This window comes from Tachypleus tridentatus, chromosome 8 (assembly GCF_004210375.1).
Source record: "Tachypleus tridentatus isolate NWPU-2018 chromosome 8, ASM421037v1, whole genome shotgun sequence".
Classification (NCBI taxonomy): domain Eukaryota; kingdom Metazoa; phylum Arthropoda; class Merostomata; order Xiphosura; family Limulidae; genus Tachypleus; species Tachypleus tridentatus.
Window position 1 is genome coordinate 415925 of NC_134832.1, and position 24688 is coordinate 440612.

General features: G+C 37.2%; 1 protein-coding gene across 2 annotated transcripts in view; it reads right to left on the reverse strand.

Moving 5' to 3' along the window:
• Kap-alpha1 (karyopherin alpha1) overlaps positions 1–24688 on the reverse strand; it is a 73305-nt gene that overhangs the window by 19010 nt on the left and 29607 nt on the right. For both annotated transcript variants that reach the window (XM_076517276.1, XM_076517278.1), the window contains exons 6-9: positions 21014–21145; positions 17117–17205; positions 16728–16827; positions 4440–4603 (exon numbers count right to left, since the gene is read on the reverse strand). In XM_076517276.1, the coding sequence (XP_076373391.1) occupies positions 4440–4603; positions 16728–16827; positions 17117–17205; positions 21014–21145 (485 nt within the window). The remainder of the gene's footprint in view (positions 1–4439; positions 4604–16727; positions 16828–17116; positions 17206–21013; positions 21146–24688) is intronic.

Consider the following 24688-nt stretch of genomic DNA (forward strand, 5'->3'; position numbering starts at 1 on the left):
CTTGGTAAAAGGTGTAGTTGGCACTGGATATAGAAGACAATGTTATACATTTTTCCTTATGTGGAACTACATGTAGAAGATACAGCATGGTTCACATAGTGTTACACCTTATTCTTTACATGGAACTACATGTAGAAGATAATCATGAGATTTTATAATTTACAAAAAAGAAACAAATAAATTACATTACAAACAAAAAAAAACTAAGGCTCTTAAGCCTATTAAAAATAAAGTCAAGTGCGTAATGTGCAAGTTGTTGGAGTATGCAGACTTTACTGTAAAACTAAAGGTGGATTCTGGAACCAACAATTTTATATGCAAAAACGGCTCGTTTGGGCTGAGAAAACACTTTTACATAGAAGAGCGAACAACGTTTCGACCTTCTTCGGTCATCGTCAGGTTCACAAAGAAAGAGGTAACTGACCGGAAGCTGACCACATGTTTGAAAGGGGTTGTGTAACTGTGTGTCGTAATGTAGAGGGGCGGTATTAGATGTTTGAATATATAATTTTATTTATTTTATTATATTAATATAGGTATAAAGGCGTTCCTTTATATTGGTTTATTTTGGGTTTAAGTTGTTGTATAAGTAAGGCTTCTTTAATTTTGCGTTTGTTTATGTTTGTTTCTTTATTTAGTATTTGAGTGTTTTCTATGGTTATGTTGTGTTTATTTGACTTGCAGTGTTCGAAAACTTGTGAAGGTGACTTTTTATGTTCTTTGAACCTGGTTTCCATTTTTCTACTTGTTTCTCCAATATAGAAGTCGTGGCAGTTATTACATTGTATTTTATAAATAATGTTGGTGTGGTGTTTGTCATTGTAGTTTTTACATAGTATAGACCTCAGTTTTGTGCGGGTTTTGAATAAATTTGGTATTAATTGGAATGTCATATTTTGTTACTAATTTTGCCAAATGTTGGTTATTTGTTTGCTGATGTCAGGAATATATGGTATACAGCAGTATATGGTTTAGTGGTTTTTTTTGATTCGTGAGCTGTATTTACTTTAGTTGGTTGATTTTGCTTTCTGTCTAGGTGGGTGCATATAATGTTTTCTCGGTTTGTGGAGGAAACTTATTGATGTTGGTGAAGTATTGTTTTATTTTGTCTAATTCATCGTTAATTTTATCTGGTGAGCATAGTTTTATGGCTGTGTTTATTTGGTTTCTTAGTATGTTGAGTTTTTGTTTTGTTTCATGTGCTGAGTCCCAAGGAATGTATAGTCCAGTATGGGTGATTTTTGGTGGATTTCTGTTTGAAATTGTGTATCAGTTCTTGTAATTTTGAGGTTAAGAAATGATATTTGATTGTTTTCTTCCTGTTCATATGTGAAGTTGATGTTGGGATGTATAGAGTTAATGTGATTGAAAAAATTAAGTATGTGTTCTGTAGATTTGAATCCATAACCGTGTCATCTACATATCTGTACCAGTATAGTGGTGGATGTAATGCTGTGTTAATTGCTTGTGTTTCAACTTGTGTCATAAAAATATTGGCTAGAACTGGTGATACTGGGTTGCCCATGCTTAGGCCATTTGTTTGTATATAGTTTTGGTTGTTGAACATGAAGTTTGTCTTTATCGTGGTGAATTCTATGAGGGTTGCTAATTGGCTACTGGGAATGTCTATAGTTGGGTTAGGGTCTCGGATATAGAGTTCTAAGGCTATCTTGCAGGCTTCAGTGGTTGGAACTTCTGTAAAGAGGGATATAACATCAAAACTGGCCATTAAGGCTTTATGATTAAGTTGATTTAGATTAGACTTGAAATTAAAAGAGTCTTTGATAAATGAGCTGGCTGATGTTACATATTTGGAGAATGCCCATGCTATGTATTTACCAAGGTTGTAATTAAACGATTCATATGTGGACATTATTGGTCGTAATGGACAATCTGGTTTATGAGGTTTGGGGATGCCGTATATTTCACAAATACTTTATTCCTACCTACGTAAAACCGACTCACTCTCACTACAAATATACGGCATCCCCAAACCTCATAAACCAGATTGTCCATTACGACCAATAATATCCACATATGAATCGTTTAATTACAACCTTGGTAAATACATAGCATGGGCATTCTCCAAATATGTAACATCAGCCAGCTCACTTATCAAAGACTCTTTTAATTTCAAGTCTAATCTAAATCAACTTAATCATAAAGCCTTAATGGCCAGTTTCGATGTTATATCCCTCTTTACAGAAGTTCCAACCACTGAAGCCTGCAAGATAGCCTTAGAACTCTATATCCGAGACCCTAACCCAACTATAGACATTCCCAGTAACCAATTAGCAACCCTCATAGAATTCACCACGATAAAGACAAACTTCATGTTCAACAACCAAAACTATATACAAACAAATGGCCTAAGCATGGGCAACCCAGTATCACCAGTTCTAGCCAATATTTTTATGACACAAGTTGAAACACAAGCAATTAACACAGCATTACATCCACCACTATACTGGTACAGATATGTAGATGACACGGTTCTGGATTCAAATCTACAGAACACATACTTAATTTTTCAATCACATTAACTCTATACATCCCAACATCAACTTCACATATGAACAGGAAGAAAACAATCAAATATCATTTCTTAACCTCAAAATTACAAGAACTGATACACAATTTCAAACAGAAATCCACCGAAAAATCACCCATACTGGACTATACATTCCTTGGGACTCAGCACATGAAACAAAACAAAAACTCAACATACTAAGAAACCAAATAAACACAGCCATAAAACTATGCTCACCAGATAAAATTAACGATGAATTAGACAAAATAAAACAATACTTCACCAACATCAATAAGTTTCCTCCACAAACCGTAGAAAACATTATACGCACCCACCTAGACAGAAAGCAAAATCAACCAACTAAAGTAAATACAGCTCACGAATCAAAACCACGCGAAACCATATACTGCTGTATACCATATATTCCTGACATCAGCAAACAAATAACCAACATTTGGCAAAATTAGTAACAAAATATGACATTCCAATTAATACCAAATTTATTCAAAACCGACACAAAACTGAGGTCTATACTATGTAAAACTACACTGACAAACACCACACCAACATTATTTATAAAATACAATGTAATAACTGCCACGACTTCTATATTGAGAAACAAGTAGAAAATGGAAACCAGGTTCAAAGAACATAAAAGTCACCTTCACAAGTTTTCAACACTGCAAGTCAAATAAACACAACATAACCATAGAAAACACTCAAATACTAAATAAAGAAACAAACATAAACAAACGCAAAATTAAAGAAGCCTTACTTATACAACAACTTAAACCCAAAATAAACCAATATAAAGGAACGCCTTTATACCTATATTAATATAATAAAATAAATAAAATTATATATTCAAACATCTAATACCGCCCTCTACATTACGACACACAGTTACACAACCCCTTTCAAACATGTGGTCAGCTTCCGGTCAGTTACCTCTTTCTTTGTGAACCTGACGATGACCGAAGAAGGTCGAAACGTTGTTCGCTCTTCTATGTAAAATATTTCCTCAACCTAAACGAGCCGTTTTTGCATATAAATTTCTCAACAAGTGGGTTTCTCGTCATCACTGGAACCAACAATTCTTTCCCATGAGTATACAAATACTACTTGTTAAACAGTCCAGAGAAACTGTCACATTTTTTACCTAATTATAGTTTAAGATATTTGGATACAGAAGATATGTATGCAGTAAGTAACAATGTAACATGTATGTGAAATAGAGAGTAAAAATATATATATGGCCACTCCAATGAAAAAGAAAATGGTTTGACAAGCTGGCACAACTAAGTCACGGTTAAAAGTGTCATATATTGTTTAAACTGATAAAATATCACAACTTTTTGGAAACATTTCAAGAATATTTCTTATTAACTATACAATACTAAACAAATATATAGGTTAGATGCATCATAACACACTGCCAGTCAAGGAATTCACCACAGCATCATGCCTACACATAGCAACACAATCACCAGAAGTTGTGTTGTCATGAAACACAGATCTGCAACATAAGAAAATGATTTTTTCTAATAAAAGCAATAATACTGTACTTAACTTCTTCCTCCTAATTTTTTTCTTTATATCATGTCATTTACTGATGAAACTAAAAATCACTCACAGAATACCATTTACTGGCATTTGCAGACACTAGTGCATGGCAACTATTAAACCTAAAGCACTGTTACATGCCTTCTTCAAATATTATCTAACAGTTTCAGACTATATCTGAAAATAAGTAAAACAAAATACAAAAACATTATATGATACATGTACATATGCATACAAGTGTAATAAATGCTTCCAGAAATCCTTTCTTAGCAAATTTTTCATTCTCCATAAATCTAGAAAAACAACATATACAATCCAGAAAAATTAAACAGAAAATTCTACATACATCAGTAGTTCCACAAGGCGCCTGCAGACTCCAGCATCTATAACTGCTTGAATCTTTTCATTAGGACCATCCGAGAGATAGGACAAGGCCCAGCAAGCATCACCTAGGATACTGTCATCACTATGAAACAACAACCTGGCTAGAACTGGCAAACATTTTGATACCTGAAAATACAAAAGTAGCTATTACCACCAAGCAGAATATAAATCAAAGACAATGCAGAAAAATCACTTACAAAATTTACTAACATCGGAGGTACCTAGTTTTTTTACATTACAAAACTGAAATTATATTTTAATATTAACTTCTGATCAGAACAAGCTTCGTATTTAAAATGAATCTAACAAAAAACAAGGTAATGAGTATAGCTAATTAAATACAGTTTTCATACATTCTTATTTTTAAAGTTAAGAACACACCATTTCATTATATGGTGAGACAGCAACATTTTCAGCCATAAATTTAATATGTCACAAGGTATAACCAGCTAAAGAAATACAGGTTAGTCCATTTATACATGAAGTTAACAATATGAAACAATCTCTGATAAAAGAAAGATTGTGAAAAATGCTAAATACAAAATTCCATGTATTAAACATTATAATCAATAGTATTAATAATAGTAACAACAACAAAATAGCAGAGTATACCTTACAAACACAAACACTGGATGTTAGCTTCAAGTACTGTCTAAGAATCAATGTTCATCCAATAATGTAACACCAGTATAACTGCATATAAGCAAAACTTCTCACAGTCCTCCCAAAACTGTTTATGGCTAATGTAAATTCATTAAGCGGCTCTAACAACGTAACTTAATGAGAACCTGATACCCGAGATTCTGCTACATGTATAAAACAGTGTGGAATCAAGCAGCAGGATGATACCAATAGTAAAACTAAAGACTAACATTTATAAAAATACAAAATAACAAATAAGAGATAAAATGAATACCTGAATCATGCATTAAATAGCTAGAATAGCATCAATTTGATGAAATCTAAAAATTCTAAAAGTAATAAAATAGGAGAAAAAAAATATAGTACCAGTATTATTTGCTATGTGGGTAACACAAGTAATCCAAGTTATAATTAAACTTCTGTTACCCAATAAAACACATGGTACAGGAAGTAACCTATAAAGTTTAGTATTCTATGAAAACTAAATTGTAAAAACAATAATATTTGAGAAAGTTCAATAATAATAATATTCAAAAAAGGTAGTTGAAAAGTTGTAAGTGTGACAGAAAGTAAGCAAAAATTAAAGTAATTTAACATGATGACATTGTTAGACCATATATGGAACAGATATACAGCTATCATTAATTACATACAGTAAAAAATTAAACTTCTCATTTTTCAACAATGTTTTTACTACATGATAAACAATTTTAAAGCAAATAATCTTGGACATTTGAAGCTAACCTAAAAGTAAACGTAACTGTAACTTACACACAAAATAATCACATAAAATGTAGTTTTAAAACATCATTAACAAAGATCATTGTGAAAATTACATTCAGTTGTGGATTTTTCAGAAAACTAAACCTCCAATACATTCTACATCCAACTTTGTTAATTGCAAATGTGGTGAAGTGAATTCCCAGATTCTCATAAAGCTCTTTTAAATTAAACATTGCAGAGGATATAGTTTTTATTAGGAGTAGTTTTAAGTTAAACAAGAGCAAAATACATAGCAACTGAAAATTTTGTTCATTTGGACCTAGACAGAACTCCATAATTCTATTTCACGTGTCATGTATGGAAACTGCTGAGCTTTAGTTTTAAAACAAAGAAAAGGACATGGTAAAATTAGGCTTGACAGCTTGCCAAAAATGAGGTTTTGTGATAAAGTCACCAAAAGCTGCACATCCGTATCAGTTCATACATTTACACCAACATGAGCAGCAAACTGATAACATTCATTTATGGTGTACATTCAGAACCAAACATAAGTGGCAAAAGCCATTCCATCCACTAATTACACTGGTTTACAAAGAAATTGAGGCAAGCACAAAAATAGCTGTTTTAACCTAATTTGGGGGTGCTGAATTCAGATTTGAAATCCGTTTTTACTCATCACCCCTAGTTTTTTAGATATGCATACTGTACATTTTGTACACATACTGTACATAAAGGCGTATATGCATTCAGGGTTAATTTCTAATATTGTGTGACTTATGTCTTCTTTTTTAGTTATTATGCAATAAATGTAAGTGATAGCTATATATCAAGACGGATTTTGGCAGTTAAGCGTAGCCAACACGTCTCAATCAACAGCCAGTAGTGCACTGGCAGTCAACACCTCCAGTAAATAAGGATCTTCTTTCCTCATCAGATGAAGAAATGCCTCCAAGGGAATATTCTGCCAAGTCAATCTCTTCCGAAGATATTGACTCTTCTTATTCAGGAACAAGTGGCAACGAGCCACACTGGATCACGCAAGAAGACCTGAATGACCTTGCTCGTGATTTGTATCTGTCAAAACAGCAGTCAGAGCTCTTGGCTTCTCGGCTTAAACAGTGGAACCTAGTCCAGGAAGATGTAAGGATCACCAGTTTCAGGAATCGGAACAAAGACCTTGCTTCATTTTTCGACATGGAAAACAAGTTGTGCTACTGCACAAATGTACCTGGCTTGTTCACTTTCCTTGGTTTGCCACATAATCCTTCAGACTGGCGTCTTTTCATAGACTCTTCCAAGCGAAGTCTCAAGGCTGTGCTTCTGCACAACGGGAATAAATATCCCAGCATTCCCACTGCACACTCTGTCCATCTAAAGGAGTCCTATGACAATATGGAGCTTCTTTTAGAAGCTGTTAAGTACAACCAGTACCAGTGGAGTCTGTGTGGGGACCTCAAGGTCATTGGTCTTCTTATGGGTATGCAAGCGGGCTTCACAAAGTACTGTTGCTTTCTCTGTCTCTGGGATAGTCAAGCTGTATCCCAGCATTATAAGCAGAAAGACTGGGGGTCTAGAAGCACTTTCGTTCCTGGCAAACACAGCGTCAAGGAGAATCCTCTGATTGACATGAAGAATGTGCTTCTTCCTCCTCTTCACATCAAGCTTGGTTTGATGAAGAATTTAGTGAAGGCCATGGACAAAAATGGTGCTGCCTTCCAACACTTGTCTACTGTTTTCCCAGGTCTCAGTGCTGCTAAGCTCAAAGAGGGCATCTTTGTTGGACCTCAAATCCGAGAAGTGCTGAAGGATACTGATTTTGAGGAGCTTCTTACCTTAAAGGAACTGAGAGCATGGGAAGCATTTAAGTCAGTCTGTAGTGGCTTCCTTGGTAACACACACGTGCAAATTACCAAGCCTGTATTGAGAAGTTGCTAAAGACTTATGAGGATATGGGATGCCGAATGTCACTCAAAATTCATTTTCTCCATTCCCACCTCAACTTCTTCCCTCTAAACCTTGGAGCAGTGAGTGATGAGCACGGAGAAAGATTCCACCAAGACATTACGAAGATGGAGAGCAACTACCAAGGCAAGTGGAACCCCAGCATGATGGGAGACTTCTGCTGGATGCTCTTACGTGACACCCCGGAGGCAAAATACACCAGATCATCTAAGAAAACACACTTCTAACTGTCTGCGGTACTATGAATTGTGTACATTGTGTCATCCAAGTATATTTATTCCATCAATGTTCTTTATCTATCCTGTTTTATCTGTAATAAGCTGCTGCAACTGTTGAAATAAGCACGTATATACTCTGTATATACTAAAATGAGACTATTTAAAAGCAAGAACACTAGAGGTGATAGAGCAAAACTGTTTGTAAATTTGAATTCAGCACACCCAAATTAGTAAAAAACACCTATTCACATTCTTGTCTCAGACAAAAAATATTTTTTTGTAAATCAGTTTTATACGTAGTGAGAGAAACAAGGACACCTATATCCCACCTATATCTGTTACATCTGGATTGCTCAATCATGTACCATAACAGAAACACTGATTATGAAGTATGAAGATGTGTTTACAAGAACCACAGTTTGAAGGTCTTAAGCAGTTTAGGATGAAGCAATTCTAATTCACCTACAGTGCAAATAATAAGGGTAAAACTGTTCAAACTCACCTACAGTGTGAATAACAAGGACAAAGCTGTTCTAATTCTCATGCAGAGTGAATAACAAGGGCAAAGGTGTTCTTAATTCACCTGCAGTGTGAATAACAAGGGCAAAGGTGTTCTAACTCGCATTTGCGGTGAATAACAAGGGCAAAGGTGTTCTAACTCGCATTTGCGGTGAATAACAAGGGCGAAGCTGTTCTAACTCACATTTGCGGTGAATAACAAAAGTGAAGTTGTTCTAATTCACATTCATGGCGAATAACAAGGGCGAAGCTGAATAACTCACATTCACAGTGAATAATGAGGGTGAAGTTGTTCTAATTCACATTCACGGCAAATAACAAGGGTGCAGCTGTTCTAACTCATCCAGTGTGAATAACGAGAGTGAAGATGTTATAACTCACCATTATTATAAACATCAAGGGTGGGGCTACTATAGCACACCTTCATTCTCAATAACATGGTGAAGCTGATCTAACTAACCACCAAAGTGAATAACAAGGATGAAGCTGTTCTAACTCGAGAAGCAAATACCATTCATTTAAGGTGTACCTTCAAGACACCACATAAATGGCAAAAGCAATTCCATCTTTTCAGTGATGTCGAGAAAACCCATTTGTAGAGAAATATATATAATATAGAGAAAAATAACCAACATTTGGCAAAAACTAGTAACAAAATATGACATTCCAGTTAATACCAAATTTATTCAAAAACAAGGCACAAAACTGAGGTCTATACTATGTAAAAACTACACTGACAAACACCACACCAACATTATTTATAAAATACAATGTGATAACTGCCACAACTTTTATATTGGAGAAACAAGTAGAAAAATGGAAACCAGATTCAAAGAACATAAAAAGTCACCTTCACACGTTTTCGAACACTGAAAGTCAAATAAACACAACATAACCATAAAAAAGCACTCAAATACTAAATAAAGAAACAAACATAAACAAACACAAAATTAAAGCCTTACTTATACAACAACTTAAACCCAAAATAAACCAATATAAAGGAACGCCTTCATACCTATATTAATATAATAAAATAAATAAAATTATATATTCAAACATCTAACACCGCTCTCTACATTCCGACACTCAGTTACACAACCCCTTTCAAACATGTGGTCAGCTTCTGGTCAGTTACCTCTTTCTCTCTTTGTGAACCTGACGATGACCGAAGAAAGTCGAAACGTTGTTCACTCCTGTACATAAAATATTTTCTCAAACCAAACGAGCCGTTTTTTCATATACATTCCATCCTTTCATTAAAGGTAGTGAGAGAAAAAAGGACACCGTTATCCCACCTATACCTATTACATCTGGATTGCTCAATCATATACCACAACAGAAACACTGCTTATGAACTATGAAGACATATTTACAGAAAACATAGTTTGAAGGTTTTAGGCAGTTTAAGATGAAGCTGTTTTAATTCACCTACAGTGTAAACAACAAGGGCAATGCTGTTCTAATCTGCAGTGTGAATAACAAGGGTGAAGGCATTCTAACTCGCCTGCAGTGTGAATAACAAGGGTGAAGGCATTCTAAATCGCCTGCAGTGTGAATAACAAGGGTGAAGGCATTCTAACTCACCAACAGTGTGAATAACAAGGGTGAAGGCATTCTTACTCACCAACAGTGTGAATAACAAGGGTGAAGGCATTCTTACTCACCAACAGTGTGAATAACAAGGGTGAAGGCGTCCTAACTCACGTGCAGTGTGAATAACAAGGGTGAAGGCGTCCTAACTCACGTGCAGTGTGAATAACAAGGGTGAAGGCGTCCTAACTCACGTGCAGTCTGAATAACAAGAATGAAGGCGTCCTAACTCACGTGCAGTCTGAATAACAAGGGTGAAGGCATTCTAACACACCTGCAGTCTGAATAACAAGGGTGAAGGCGTTCTAATGCACCTGTAATGTGAATAACAAGGGTGAAGGCATTCTAACTCGCCTGCAGTCTGAATAACAAAAGTGAAGGCATTCTAACTCGCCTACAGTCTGAATAACAAGGGTGAAGGCATTCTAACACACCTGCAGTCTGAATAACAAGGGTGAAGGCATTCTAACGCACCTGTAGTGTGAATAACAAGGGTGAAGGCATTCTAACTCACCTGCAGTCTGAATAACAATGGTGAAGGCGTTCTAACCCGCCTGCAGTGTGAATAACAAGGGTGAAGGCATTCTAACTCGCCAACAGTGTGAATAACAAGGGTGAAGGCATTCTTACTCACCAACAGTGTGAATAACAAGGGTGAAGGCATTCTTACTCACCAACAGTGTGAATAACAAGGGTGAAGGCATTCTTACTCACCAACAGTGTGAATAACAAGGGTGAAGGCATTCTTACTCACCAACAGTGTGAATAACAAGAGTGAAGGCATTCTAACACACCTGCAGTCTGAATAACAAGGGTGAAGGCGTCCTAACTCACGTGCAGTCTGAATAACAAGGGTGAAGGCGTCCTAACTCACGTGCAGTCTGAATAACAAGGGTGAAGGCGTCCTAACTCACGTGCAGTCTGAATAACAAGGGTGAAGGCATTCTAACACACCTGCAGTCTGAATAACAAGGGTGAAGGCGTTCTAATGCACCTGTAATGTGAATAACAAGGGTGAAGGCATTCTAACTCGCCTGCAGTCTGAATAACAAGGGTGAAGGCATTCTAACTCGCCTGCAGTCTGAATAACAAGGGTGAAGGCATTCTAACACGCCTGCAGTCTGAATAACAAGGGTGAAGGCATTCTAACGCACCTGTAGTGTGAATAACAAAAGTGAAGGCATTCTAACGCACCTGTAGTGTGAATAACAAGGGTGAAGGCATTCTAACTCACCTGCAGTCTGAATAACAATGGTGAAGGCGTTCTAACCCGCCTGCAGTGTGAATAACGAGGGTGAAGGCATTCTAACTCGCCTGCAGTGTGAATAACGAGGGTGAAGGCATTCTAACTCGCCTGCAGTCTGAATAACAAGGGTGAAAGCATTCTAACACACCTGCAGTCTGAATAACAAGGGTGAAGGCGTTCTAATGCACCTGTAGTGTGAATAACAAGGGTGAAGGCATTCTAACTCACCTGCAGTCTAAATAACAATGGTGAAGGCGTTCCAACCCGCCTGCAGTCTGAATAACAAGGGTGAAGGCGTCCTAACTCTCCTGCAGTCTGAATAACAAGGGTGAAGGCGTTCTAACTCGCCTGCAGTGTGAATAACAAGGGTGAAGGCATTCTAACTCGCCTGCAGTCTGAATAACAAGGGTGAAGGCATTCTAACACACCTGCAGTCTGAATAACAAGGGTGAAGGCGTTCTAATGCACCTGCAGTCTGAATAACAAGGGTGAAGGTGTTCTAACTCACCTGCAGTCTAAATAACAATGGTGAAGGCGTTCTAACCCGCCTGCAGTCTGAATAACAAGGGTGAAGGCGTTCTAACTCACCTGCAGTCTGAATAACAAGGGTGAAGGCGTTCTAACTCGCCTGCAGTGTGAATAACAAGGGTGAAGGCGTTCTAACTCGCCTGCAGTGTGAATAACAAGGGTGAAGGCATTCTAACTCGCCTGCAGTGTGAATAACAAGGGTGAAGGCGTTCTAACTCGCCTGCAGTCTGAATAACAAGGGTGAAGGCGTTCTAACTTCGCCTGCAGTCTGAATAACAAGGGTGAAGGCGTTCTAACTCGCCTGCAGTCTGAATAACAAGGGTGAAGGCATTCTAACTCGCCTGCAGTCTGAATAACAAGGGTGAAGGCGTTCTAACTCGCCTGCAGTCTGAATAACAAGGGTGAAGGCGTTCTAACTCGCCTGCAGTCTGAATAACAAGGGTGAAGGCGTTCTAACCGCCTGCAGTCTGAATAACAAGGGTGAAGGCGTTCTAACCCGCCTGCAGTGTGAATAACAAGGGTGAAGGCGTTCTAACCCGCCTGCAGTGTGAATAACAAGGGTGAAGGCGTTCTAACCCGCCTGCAGTGTGAATAACAAGGCTGAAGGCATTCTAACTCGCCTGCAGTGTGAATAACAAGGGTGAAGGCGTTCTAACTCGCCTGCAGTGTGAATAACAAGGGTGAAGGCGTTCTAACTCGCCTGCAGTGTGTATAACAAGGGTGAAGGCGTTCTAACTCGCCTGCAGTGTGAATAACAAGGGTGAAGGCGTTCTAACTCGCCTGCAGTTTGAATAACAAGGGTGAAGGCGTTCTAACTCGCCTGCAGTGTGAATAACAAGGGTGAAGGCGTTCTAACTCGCCTGCAGTGTGAATAACAAGGGTGAAGGCATTCTAACTCGCCTGCAGTCTGAATAACAAGGGTGAAGGCATTCTAACACACCTGCAGTCTGAATAACAAGGGTGAAGGCGTTCTAATGCACCTGTAGTGTGAATAACAAGGGTGAAGGCATTCTAACTCACCTGCAGTCTAAATAACAATGGTGAAGGCGTTCTAACCCGCCTGCAGTCTGAATAACAAGGGTGAAGGCGTTCTAACCTGCCTGCCTGCAGGCTGAAGGCGTTCTAACCCACCTGCAGTGAATAACAAGGGTGAAGGCGTTCTAACCCGCCTGCAGTGTGAATAACAAGGGTGAAGGCGTTCTAACTCACCTGCAGTGTGAATAACAAGGGTGAAGGCGTTCTAACTCACCTGCAGTGTGAATAACAAGGGTGAAGGCGTTCTAACTCACCTGCAGTGTGAATAACAAGGGTGTGCACTGTGAATAACAAGGGTGAAGGCGTTCTAACTCGCCTGCAGTGTGAATAACAAGGATGAAGGCGTTCTAACTCGCCTGCACTGTGAATAACAAGGGTGAAGATGTTCTAACTCACGTGCAGTCTGAATAACAAGGGTGAAGGTGTTCTAACACACCTGCAGTGTGAATAACAAGGGTGAAGGTGTTCTAATGCACCTGTAGTGTGAATAACAAGGGTGAAGGCATTCTAACTCATCTACAGTCTGAATAACAAGGGTGAAAGCATTCTAATGCACCTGTAGTGTGAATAACGAGGGTGAAGGCATTCTAACTCACCTGTAGTGTGAGTAACAAGGGTGAAGGCGTTCTAATGCACCTGTAGTGTGAATAACGAGGGTGAAGGCATTCTAACTCACCTGCAGTCTGAATAACGAGGGTGAAGGCGTTCTAATGCACCTGTAGTGTGAGTAACGAGGGTGAAGGCGTTCTAATGCACCTGTAGTGTGAATAACAAGGGTGAAGGCATTCTAACTCGCCTGCAGTCTGAATAACAAGGGTGAAGGCATTCTAACTCGCCTGCAGTGTGAATAACAAGGGTGAAGGCATTCTAACTCGCCTACAGTCTGAATAACAAGGGTGAAGGCGTTCTAACTCGCCTGCAGTGTGAATAACAAGGGTGAAGGCGTTCAAACCCGCCTGCAGTGTGAATAACAAGGGTGAAGGCATTCTAACTCGCCTGCAGTCTGAATAACAAGGGTGAAGGCGTTCTAACTCATCTACAGTCTGAATAACAAGGGTGAAAGCATTCTAATGCACCTGTAGTGTGAATAACGAGGGTGAAGGCATTCTAACTCACCTGCAGTCTGAATAACGAGGGTGAAGGCGTTCTAATGCACCTGTAGTGTGAGTAACGAGGGTGAAGGCGTTCTAATGCACCTGTAGTGTGAATAACAAGGGTGAAGGCATTCTAACTCGCCTGCAGTGTGAATAACAAAAGTGAAGGCATTCTAACTCGCCTACAGTGTGAATAACAAGGGTGAAGGCGTTCTAACTCGCCTGCAGTCTGAATAACAAGGGTGAAGGCGTTCTAACTCGCCTGCAGTCTGAATAACAAGGGTGAAGGCGTTCTAACTCGCCTGCAGTGTGAATAACAAGGGTGAAGGCGTTCAAACCCGCCTGCAGTGTGAATAACAAGGGTGAAGGCGTTCTAACCCGCCTGCAGTGTGAATAACAAGGGTGAAGGCGTTCTAACCCGCCTGCAGTGTGAATAACAAGGGTGAAGGCGTTCTAACCCGCCTGCAGTGTGAATAACAAGGGTGAAGGCGTTCTAACCCGCCTGCAGTGTGAATAACAAGGCTGAAGGCATTCTAACTCGCCTGCAGTGTGAATAACAAGGGTGAAGGCGTTCTAACTCGCCTGCAGTGTGAATAACAAGATTGAAGGCGTTCTAACTCGCCTGCAGTGTGAATAACAAGGGTGAAGGCGTTCTAACTCGCCTGCAGTCTGAATAACAAGGGTGAAGGCGTTCTAACTCGGCTGCAGTGTGAATAACAAGGGTGAAGGCGTTCTAACCCGCCTGCAGTGTGAATAACAAGGGTGAAGGCGTTCTAACCCGCCTGCAGTGTGAATAACAAGGGTGAAGGCGTTCTAACTCGCCTGCAGTGTGAATAACAAGAGTGAAGGCGTTCTAATTCGCCTGCAGTCTGAATAACAAGGGTGAAGGCATTCTAACACACCTGCAGTCTGAATAACAAGGGTGAAGGCGTTCTAATGCACCTGTAGTGTGAATAACAAGGGTGAAGGCATTCTAACACACCTGCAGTCTGAATAACAAGGGTGAAGGTGTTCTAATGCACCTGTAGTGTGAATAACAAGGGTGAAGGCATTCTAACTCATCTACAGTCTGAATAACAAGGGTGAAAGCATTCTAATGCACCTGTAGTGTGAATAACAAGGGTGAAGGCATTCTAACTCACCTGCAGTCTGAATAACGAGGGTGAAGGCGTTCTAATGCACCTGTAGTGTGAATAACAAGGGTGAAGGCGTTCTAACTCGCCTGCAGTCTGAATAATAAGGGTGAAGGCATTCTAACTCGCCTGCAGTCTGAATAACAAGGGTGAAGGCATTCTAACTCGCCTGCAGTCTGAATAACAAGGGTGAAGGCATTCTAACTCGCCTGCAGTCTGAATAACAAGGGTGAAGGCGTTCTAACTCGCCTGCAGTCTGAATAACAAGGGTGAAGGCGTTCTAACTCGCCTGCAGTGTGAATAACAAGGGTGAAGGCATTCTAACTCGCCTACAGTGTGAATAACAAGGGTGAAGGCGTTCTAACTCGCCTGCAGTCTGAATAACAAGGGTGAAGGCGTTCTAACTCGCCTGCAGTCTGAATAACAAGGGTGAAGGCGTTCTAACTCGCCTGCAGTGTGAATAACAAGGATGAAGGCGTTCTAACCCGACTGCAGTGTGAATAACAAGGGTGAAGGCATTCTAACTCGCCTACAGTGTGAATAACAAGGGTGAAGGCGTTCTAACCCGCCTGCAGTGTGAATAACAAGGGTGAAGGCGTTCTAACCCGCCTGCAGTGTGAATAACAAGGCTGAAGGCGTTCTAACTCGCCTGCAGTCTGAATAACAAGGGTGAAGGCGTTCTAACTCGCCTGCAGTGTGAATAACAAGGGTGAAGGCATTCTAACTCGCCTACAGTGTGAATAACAAGGGTGAAGGCGTTCTAACTCGCCTGCAGTCTGAATAACAAGGGTGAAGGCGTTCTAACTCGCCTGCAGTGTGAATAACAAGGGTGAAGGCGTTCTAACTCGCCTGCAGTGTGAATAACAAGGGTGAAGGCGTTCTAACCCGCCTGCAGTGTGAATAACAAGGGTGAAGGCGTTCTAACCCGCCTGCAGTGTGAATAACAAGGCTGAAGGCGTTCTAACTCGCCTGCAGTGTGAATAACAAGGGTGAAGGCATTCTAACTCGCCTGCAGTGTGAATAACAAGGGTGAAGGCGTTCTAACTCGCCTGCAGTGTGAATAACAAGGGTGAAGGCGTTCTAACTCGCCTGCAGTGTGAATAACAAGGGTGAAGGCATTCTAACTCGCCTGCAGTGTGAATAACAAGGGTGAAGACGTTCTAACTCACGTGCAGTCTGAATAACAAGGGTGAAGGCATTCTAACACACCTGCAGTCTGAATAACAAGGGTGAAGGCGTTCTAATGCACCTGTAGTGTGAATAGCAAGGGTGAAGGCATTCTAACTCACCTGCAGTCTGAATAACAATGGTGAAGGCATTATAACTCGCCTGCAGTGTGAATAACAAGGGTGAAGGCGTTCTAACTTGCCTGCAGTGTGAATAACAAGGGTGAAGGCATTCTAACTCATCTACAGTCTGAATAACAAGGGTGAGAGCATTCTAATGCACCTGTAGTGTGAAAACAAGGGTGAAGGCATTCCAACTCACCTACAGTGTGAATATCTGATACTCCTTTTTCACTTTTAACAATTGTACAAAGAATCTTGTTAAAATTATTACCTCTTCAAACTTTGGAGGTGGATTTTTCCCTCTGCAAAGGTTCGATAGAGCCCAAACTGCATTTCTTGTCATTGATATTCTTGCCGACTTGTTAATTAATCTAAAAAAAATACATTTCAATATAATATTTTATTTTCAAACATTTTACAGTTACACTCTTAAAAACAATGTACAGTCATGATGAGAGCAACAAATAAATGCAAGAAAACAAATCAAAATGCAAACTTCAATACTTAACAATATTCACCATTTCTCTGTTGAGATATACTTTGAGATCCATTTAGAGACATTTTTGTAGAAGTACCCTATATTAAGATAATGAATGCTGTATTGGTTTGATTATCAAACCCACAATATCAGAAAGAAACCTGATGATGTCTAACACTTACTGCAACAGAGGAAGAAGAATACCTTCAGTGAGAACATAATCTCTACACTCAGGACTATCACCAGCTATGTTTCCTAATGCCCAAACAGCCTATAAATAAGAACCAATATTACTATCATACTCCATAAACTTGCACACAAAATCTATACACAATATTTATCTTAAATAACCTTCTGCTTGCATATCAGTTTTTTGAAACTTTTAATGTATTAGCTATTTATTTTGCAAAATCAAGGCAAAATATTCACTTCTGTGTACATCCAAAGAATAAAATTACATTTACATTCAAATCCTCTTTCCATGATACAGTTAAGTATTACCTTCCTATCACCAAAATACAGTCAAATGTTAACCTCTATGTTACTAAGATATAATCTAGTTGCACAATAACCATTTTGTTATTGTAACATTATTGAAAATTAATCCTTTAACTACCAAAATACTATGCATATTTTTCAGGCTGATGTAATTTGTGTATGCATTTCCTGAAGTACAAAATTATTACTTTTAAAAAATGGATGAAAATGTACACACACTGTAAAAAATGTGAACTGAGACAAACCACAAATCCATATCCCATGTTGGTAACCAAAGGGTTAGCATGTGAACAGCTTTTTAATACAACAGTAATTTCACAAAGCATACCATGTTTGATGATTAAATCTTATTACTATTACTGACTCAATTTTCTCTGGTTTATTAATCACTTTAAGAGATATAACGATTACATGAATGGCAAAAAATGTCATGAGATTTAACCCCTTACAGCTGACTATCCCAGGTTTCAGAAATAATTAACTTCAGTCATTCTTCCACACAAGAAACAAATATATATATATAGCTGAATTTTATTCAATAAAAAGTTTCTTAATTTCCACAATTTTGTTTTTAAATTTCAAATATTTTTGTCAACTTCAAAATGCACTGAAGGAAAACAAAGCTTGTAATTTTTTTTCTGAGTATATTATGTTATTCATATCACCCTAAGAACTCAAAATAGTTTTGAACAAAATTAAATTCATTCAGACTTTGTAACTTCTGAACAAATGTACTTTTGGTCATTTACTATTTACCAACCTCAGATGTTATGATGTAATTGCTTATATTGCAACTTTTAGATGCTGTGTACCAGTGATTTAAGCATTGTTTTTTTGTTTTTTTTTAAACTGTACAAGTGAGTAATGCTTCCATTTCAGCAGATTTCCTTAAAACTGAAACAAACTGAAAAGAGCTTAATTTAGCAGAGTATTGTTTGATGCAATGATATTTTTGAACAATTTTCATTATAATTACACTTTCTTGATGAGGAGAAACCCACTTTAAATAAAGATGTATCTCACAACAGCTGTTATGGGTATTAACACTTTTGCTAATAAAGAAGAGAACAATATTTCAACATTCCTAGGTCATCTTCAAGTTAACAAAGAGAGTTTACAACTGATCGTTGCCGGGCACATCTTATTTATACTCTCGTCCCTAAAAGATAAATAACCCCAAATAATTTCTAACTGTTCTTTCTCTTGTTGAAATTAAACAAGCCTGCATGTGTAATTCAGAATTTTTAAACGAAAACAAAACACATTGAAGTTTCTATTTTAAAATTCAATAAAACATTAATACAATGAACTGGTTATAAATCAGATGAAAGTTGCTCTTATGCCTGAAAAAAATGTACACAGCAAAAAAGTAAAGATGAAACAGTAGAGCACAGCAACGAGAAAATTTAACACAAGAAAAAATAAACTAATAAAAATGAAAAGTAGAAACAACAGGCCCTTAAACATCAAGTTGATAAGTATACAGATAAGTGTTTAGTAACTTTTATTAAAAATATCGTAAAGTTCATTACAATACCAAGATACCATGCAAAATGACAATATTTCAATAACATATTATTATGACAAATTCATAATGAATGCAGTATCTCAATATGCATAAATACATTTTGTCATAAAGAAAATACTGAAATCAGTGTTACATTTAGTGAGATTAACACTCCTACGAAAAGACGTTTCTAGTCCTGATTTCTCCAAGCCTGTTCCCCTGGCTGTGGTTTCGCTAGATAGTAGATAGGAACAGTGGGAATCTCATTAATCCATTCATTAATGGATTTAAATGGCAATTTCATTTAAATACAAAATTATTAGCCTAATATTAATAACCTTTCAAGTTGCTCTGGGGCCTGTTAGGCCCCACTTTTTGTAGGAGTGTTAATACATTGTTTTTAGAGAAAACCCAAAGTAAATGCAGCAAACTGTTGGAAAACTTACTACACAAGATACATTCTCACATTATATTCAAACAATGCTGGACTGTAGGGTATGCACAAACATGGCAAAATTACTTTTTATAATTCCAAGCCTTCTATTAGTTTGTTCCATTTAACTATAGCAATGACACCACCTTTAAACCCCTTTCTGTGCATATTATGTGTGTTTTCTTAAAGCAAAGTCACATTGGGCTATCTGCTGTGGCAAGTTATGAATAACATACAAATTTTAATTAAACCACTTTATATCCATTAAAAATAGCTTTTGCTGTCATGTGATCTGCTTGTGGTTACAATTCTCATCTTTTAAGAGTTCTTTTAGAAGAAACTAAGTAGATAAAGTAGACTTTTATTTCAACCAGCAAAAATTTACAAGACATTTCATTACCATCTAGAGAAGTTCCAAAATTTTCTTCTTACCCTAAACAGTTGGATTTTTTTAAATTTATTTATTTTTATTTTAATGTCAGCCATGCCCATTTGCAAAATTAAAGCTGTGTTGCTGTGCAAAATTTTGAAGCTGAATGGCATGTTTATAACCAATAGAATGATCAATTTTCCTCTATTAAGCTAAATATGCCAAGAGACATTGGTTCTACAAATTACATTGGAAAAAAATTAGTCCATCGTTGAGAGTGGAGTTCCTAGTATTTGGCTATATTTTCTAGCCTTATACACGTTTGATAGACAGTCAGATTGCATTTAAGTTTTATGCATATTTTAGTTACTTATATATTACTTGTATTTTAAAATGTATATTTGAAAGGTTTAATGATTCTTAGAAGTAGCTTTTCCTTCCCTGAATTGTGAAAACACAGACACTAGACATGAACAAACACCTAATTGTCTACTCACTCCACGCCTGTGCCTGAAGTCAGTGAGTAAATGTGTTTTTTAAAGAAGCCGCATGCATAAATAATAAAAGATGAAGAATTTGAAAGAATTGATTTACACAACACAAGAAAGTTTTATTCACCTATCAATTACCTGTAAAGTTTGTTGTAAATAAATATATGTAGAAACTGACTGTCCTATATTATAGTGACAGTTTAGTATGCTTCAATACATCCTTCTTACAAAAAACTTGATAATGTGTTGGCTATCCCTCTGAAGTATATGTACGTATGTATGAGTACACACACAAACACATTTGATGTATGTGCACAGGGTCCCTAGAAAGTGTTCTGTTTCCAGACTATATAAAACCAAAATTAAGAGTAATGTATTTTTATTTCTTACTTTTCAAGATTATGTTATGCTATGTTGTAGCCTACAAAGTGCATAATTCTTCACATGATTCATGATGTGCACATTTTATTAACACCATGACAGTACAAACTATAAAATTAAGCATCCCTTAAGTGAAATCATTTTCGTGTCTACTAACTGACTGACTGAAACAAAACACTACTGTATTGGGGAGCATGTGGTTAAAAACCTGTGTTCCCTTTTTTGGAAAACTGATATATTCACACACACAAACATAAATATAACAGTTTATACTCCCCCCCTCCCTTTTCCTGCCTTGAACACCATTCTTTCTTAAAATGCAACATACTCTGAAAATATGATCAAATAAGATGGATGGTGGGAGGTATATGTTGGCCTTCCTAGTTACAACTGTTTTACCTGCTCTTGGACATCTTCATATTCTGAACTAAGCAATTGTATAAATATGGGTACAGCACCAGCTGCAATGACAACACTTGTCTGTTGAGACGTTCCAGATGCTATATTTGTTAGTGCCCAGGCTGTTTCAAACTGTTGAGAAAGGAAGAAAAAGTAACTATTACTCAGGAGAAATCATTAGTAATCACACAGTTACTTTTACCACTCAAGTTATTTTTTACCAATCAAGAATGATTAATAATCATACAGTTACTTTCACCATTCAGAAAAATCATTAATAATCAGTTACTTTTACCATTCAGGAGTAACCATTAATAATGCTATGTATCAAAATTTTTACTTTTTCTTGTTCCTGGGCAGAAAGTGTTATTTCCCAATTGCTTATGCCTGAAGTATATAGAAAAGACCTATTTTTCTCTTCAAACTTTGCTTTTGTGACCTGCATAATGAAATTTTCAAATTTACCCACTTTCCAGGACATTCTAGGTAGATTTAGTGCTGAGTAGCTGATAGAGAATTTTCTCAAGTTTACAAAAATTTTCAATAAGCTTTTAGAATTTTCTATAACTTTCCATAGCAATATATATATATATATTGGGTTGAGGAATAATTTGTGAGCATTTTTTCAAGTTAAAAAAATATATTCATAAATGAAACGCTTTCGCAAAATATTTCATGTCATTTGGTAGATAATTTTTTGCTCTAATAGATGGTGTGTTTGATTTTCATATGTCTTTAATTTTTTGCTTTCATTTTCAGCTCATTAAATGGAATGTCAAGTGGACAAAATCGAGCATTTTCGACACCATCTGCTTTTCGCATTTAATTTCTTGCAATTTCGTTTAAAACAATGCATACTATATACCTAGGTATTACATGAAATAAAGTATCATAATAAATGTTTTGGGTGTAATGTGTTCATGCATTGAAGTATTGTATAGTCTTGCATGTAATGCTTGAATTAAATTATTTAAAAATGCTCACGAATTATTCCTCAACCTAATATACACACACACACACACACACAGGGGCTCACCACTCACCACTTCAGTTTAGTTCTAGCTGCTAAGTGAACACAGACCTATCTGATTTTATCAGAGATGGCATCAAGAAGCTGCAAGCATTCTCCAAACCCATTCTGCTATGTATGTGGCCAATTTATCAAGACAAGAGCAAAATGGTACTTTGACAGCATCTGCTAAAATGTGTGAAGCCTACAAAACATATTTCAGCATGCCTATCGTGGATCAAGACAAACCCTGGGTGCTCATTTTACCTGCAGGCACTGCAAAAAAACTCTAGAATGTAAGATGAACAATTTTTGCTTGGATAGTAAGATTTTATATTATACAGCAGGGACACCACAGTGCACTACCACAAGAAACACTGGCCACAACGGACCAAGTTCTGTGTGCAGAGACACAATGTCAAGTGAGCCACTAGTGGACCTCCAGGTGTTGTTCCCACCATTGCACATAAAATTAGGTCTTATGAAACAATTTATCACAGCTCTAGATAAGGAGTCTGCAGCCTTCAAGTACTTTCGAGACTTCTTCCATAAGCTGTCTGAGGCAAAGGTCAAAGCTAGTGTCTTCATTGGACCACAAATAAAAAAAGGTCATGGAGTGCACAGAATTCCCCAAGAAGCTCAGTAGGAAGGAAAAAAAAAGCTTGGAGAAGCTTTGTCGTAGTGGTATGGGGTTTCTTGGGCAATCACAAGGCTGAAAATTTATATGGAAATGGTTGAGGCTCTGGTGAAGAACTACAGCAAAAAGGGCTGCAGAATGTCCCTGAAAGTCCATATGCTTGACGCTTATCTTGATAAATTCAAGGAGAACATGGGAGCATACTCAGAGGAGCAAGGCAAGCGCTTCCACCAAGATAATCTGGACTATGAACACCACTACCAAGGAGCATATAAGGAAAACATACTGGGAGACTATATTTGGGGGCTGATACATGAAAGTGATTTACATTACAGCCACAAATCTTGAAAAACTACTCACTTCTAAACATTTTTATTCATTTTTGTATAACTTTAGTATAAATACATGCAAATCTTGATTCATAGGTAGTTTTATTCAGACCTTATGTAAATGAAAATGTGCAAATTTGGTCATTTTTACATAGAAAATAGGGTAATTTCTAAATTTCATTATTCAGGTCACAAAAGCAAAGTTTGAAGAGAATAATGGCCATTTTCTTTACTTTTACAACTTAAGCAATTACAAAATAACACATACTATCCAGGAACAAAATTTGTGTTACATAGTGTAATCAAACAGTTACTTTTACCACTCAGAAGTAACCATTAATAATCAAAAATGAAACCAAACAAATCTCTGTAGCCAATTTCTGTATCAGGTTTTGTACATTGAAATAACCTGCTAATCATAAATTAAAATCTGGAAGATATGAAAAGCACACTAACATTTGATTTTCAGAGACAATTATAATTCCGTGCTATTATAATTTATAACAGAGAAGCTACTTTTCAGGTCTATAAAGTTCTACATTCAGGAAAGACACTCACCCTTGTACCTGTAATTCAAACTAACCTTTGACCTGTTGATAATGACTCCAAACTTCAGTTGTACAGGTTACAATAATTTAATTTTAGTAATATTCATAAACTGATAAAAATCAAGACTTATTAAACAAATGCACATATCTGTAGAATATGCATCTTGTAAATATTTGCTACCAAAGGCCTTTTTTTTCCAGTCTTACTTTTATAAACATGCACATCGTTGACACACTAAGCCATGATGAGTATTTAAATGTAGTGCTTCATGGTTAAAAATACAAACACAAATAGGAAATGGATTTATTAATAAACTATGGTTATAAATAAGGATTAAAAAAAGTCATTTAATTTAGCAACACACTAACTTATAAATTTAATAAACTGATGTTATATATAGAGGATAATTCATTAAGTCTTACTTTTAGAACATTTTGATATAATTCTGAAACTTAGGTACCTATAGTTCATGAGGTCATAGAGGATGAACTGTACTGAAACTAATTTTTCTAACTTCATGCCTTCTGACAGTTCATTTGATTTGTTGTTTATTATTCACTACCTTTTTAAAGTTAGAAACTTGAATTTTGTGGTTTCTGCTAATGTTAAGAAATTTGAAATTATTTCAAGTTTAATAGAGAGATGAAAAGTACGACATGAATCAGTGGGGTAAAAACCTTAAAAATAGAATCATGTTTAAATAGTGCTTTTAAATGAAAACACTCATGAATGTGTAAATAATTTTTGCTTAGATGATGGTACCAGGAGTTTGCATTCTGACAAAATCATCAAAAGTAAATGTGAATACAGAATGAGTTTAGTTGGTTATTTGGCATTCTATGATCAAGGGCATAGCCAGAAATGGCCATTGGGGAGGAAGTTTAGTTTGAGTGCTTGATGCAAGTGCCGCAGGTGCAAAGCCATGCTTGGAGTGTCCAGGGGCATGTCCAGCCTGGGACACTGGAAATTGCAATTCTGATTATGTCAGCATTGGTAAACAGATACGTTGACTCCTCAAACACTCTGATGAGTTTTAGACTGAATATTCATTGCTATTAGTTATTGTAGGCCTACAGCCACAGGATGTTAGGCCTGCTCTGTGAAATACAGCTCTAAGCCTTTCTCTACGAGGTTATTGTACTCTCATAACA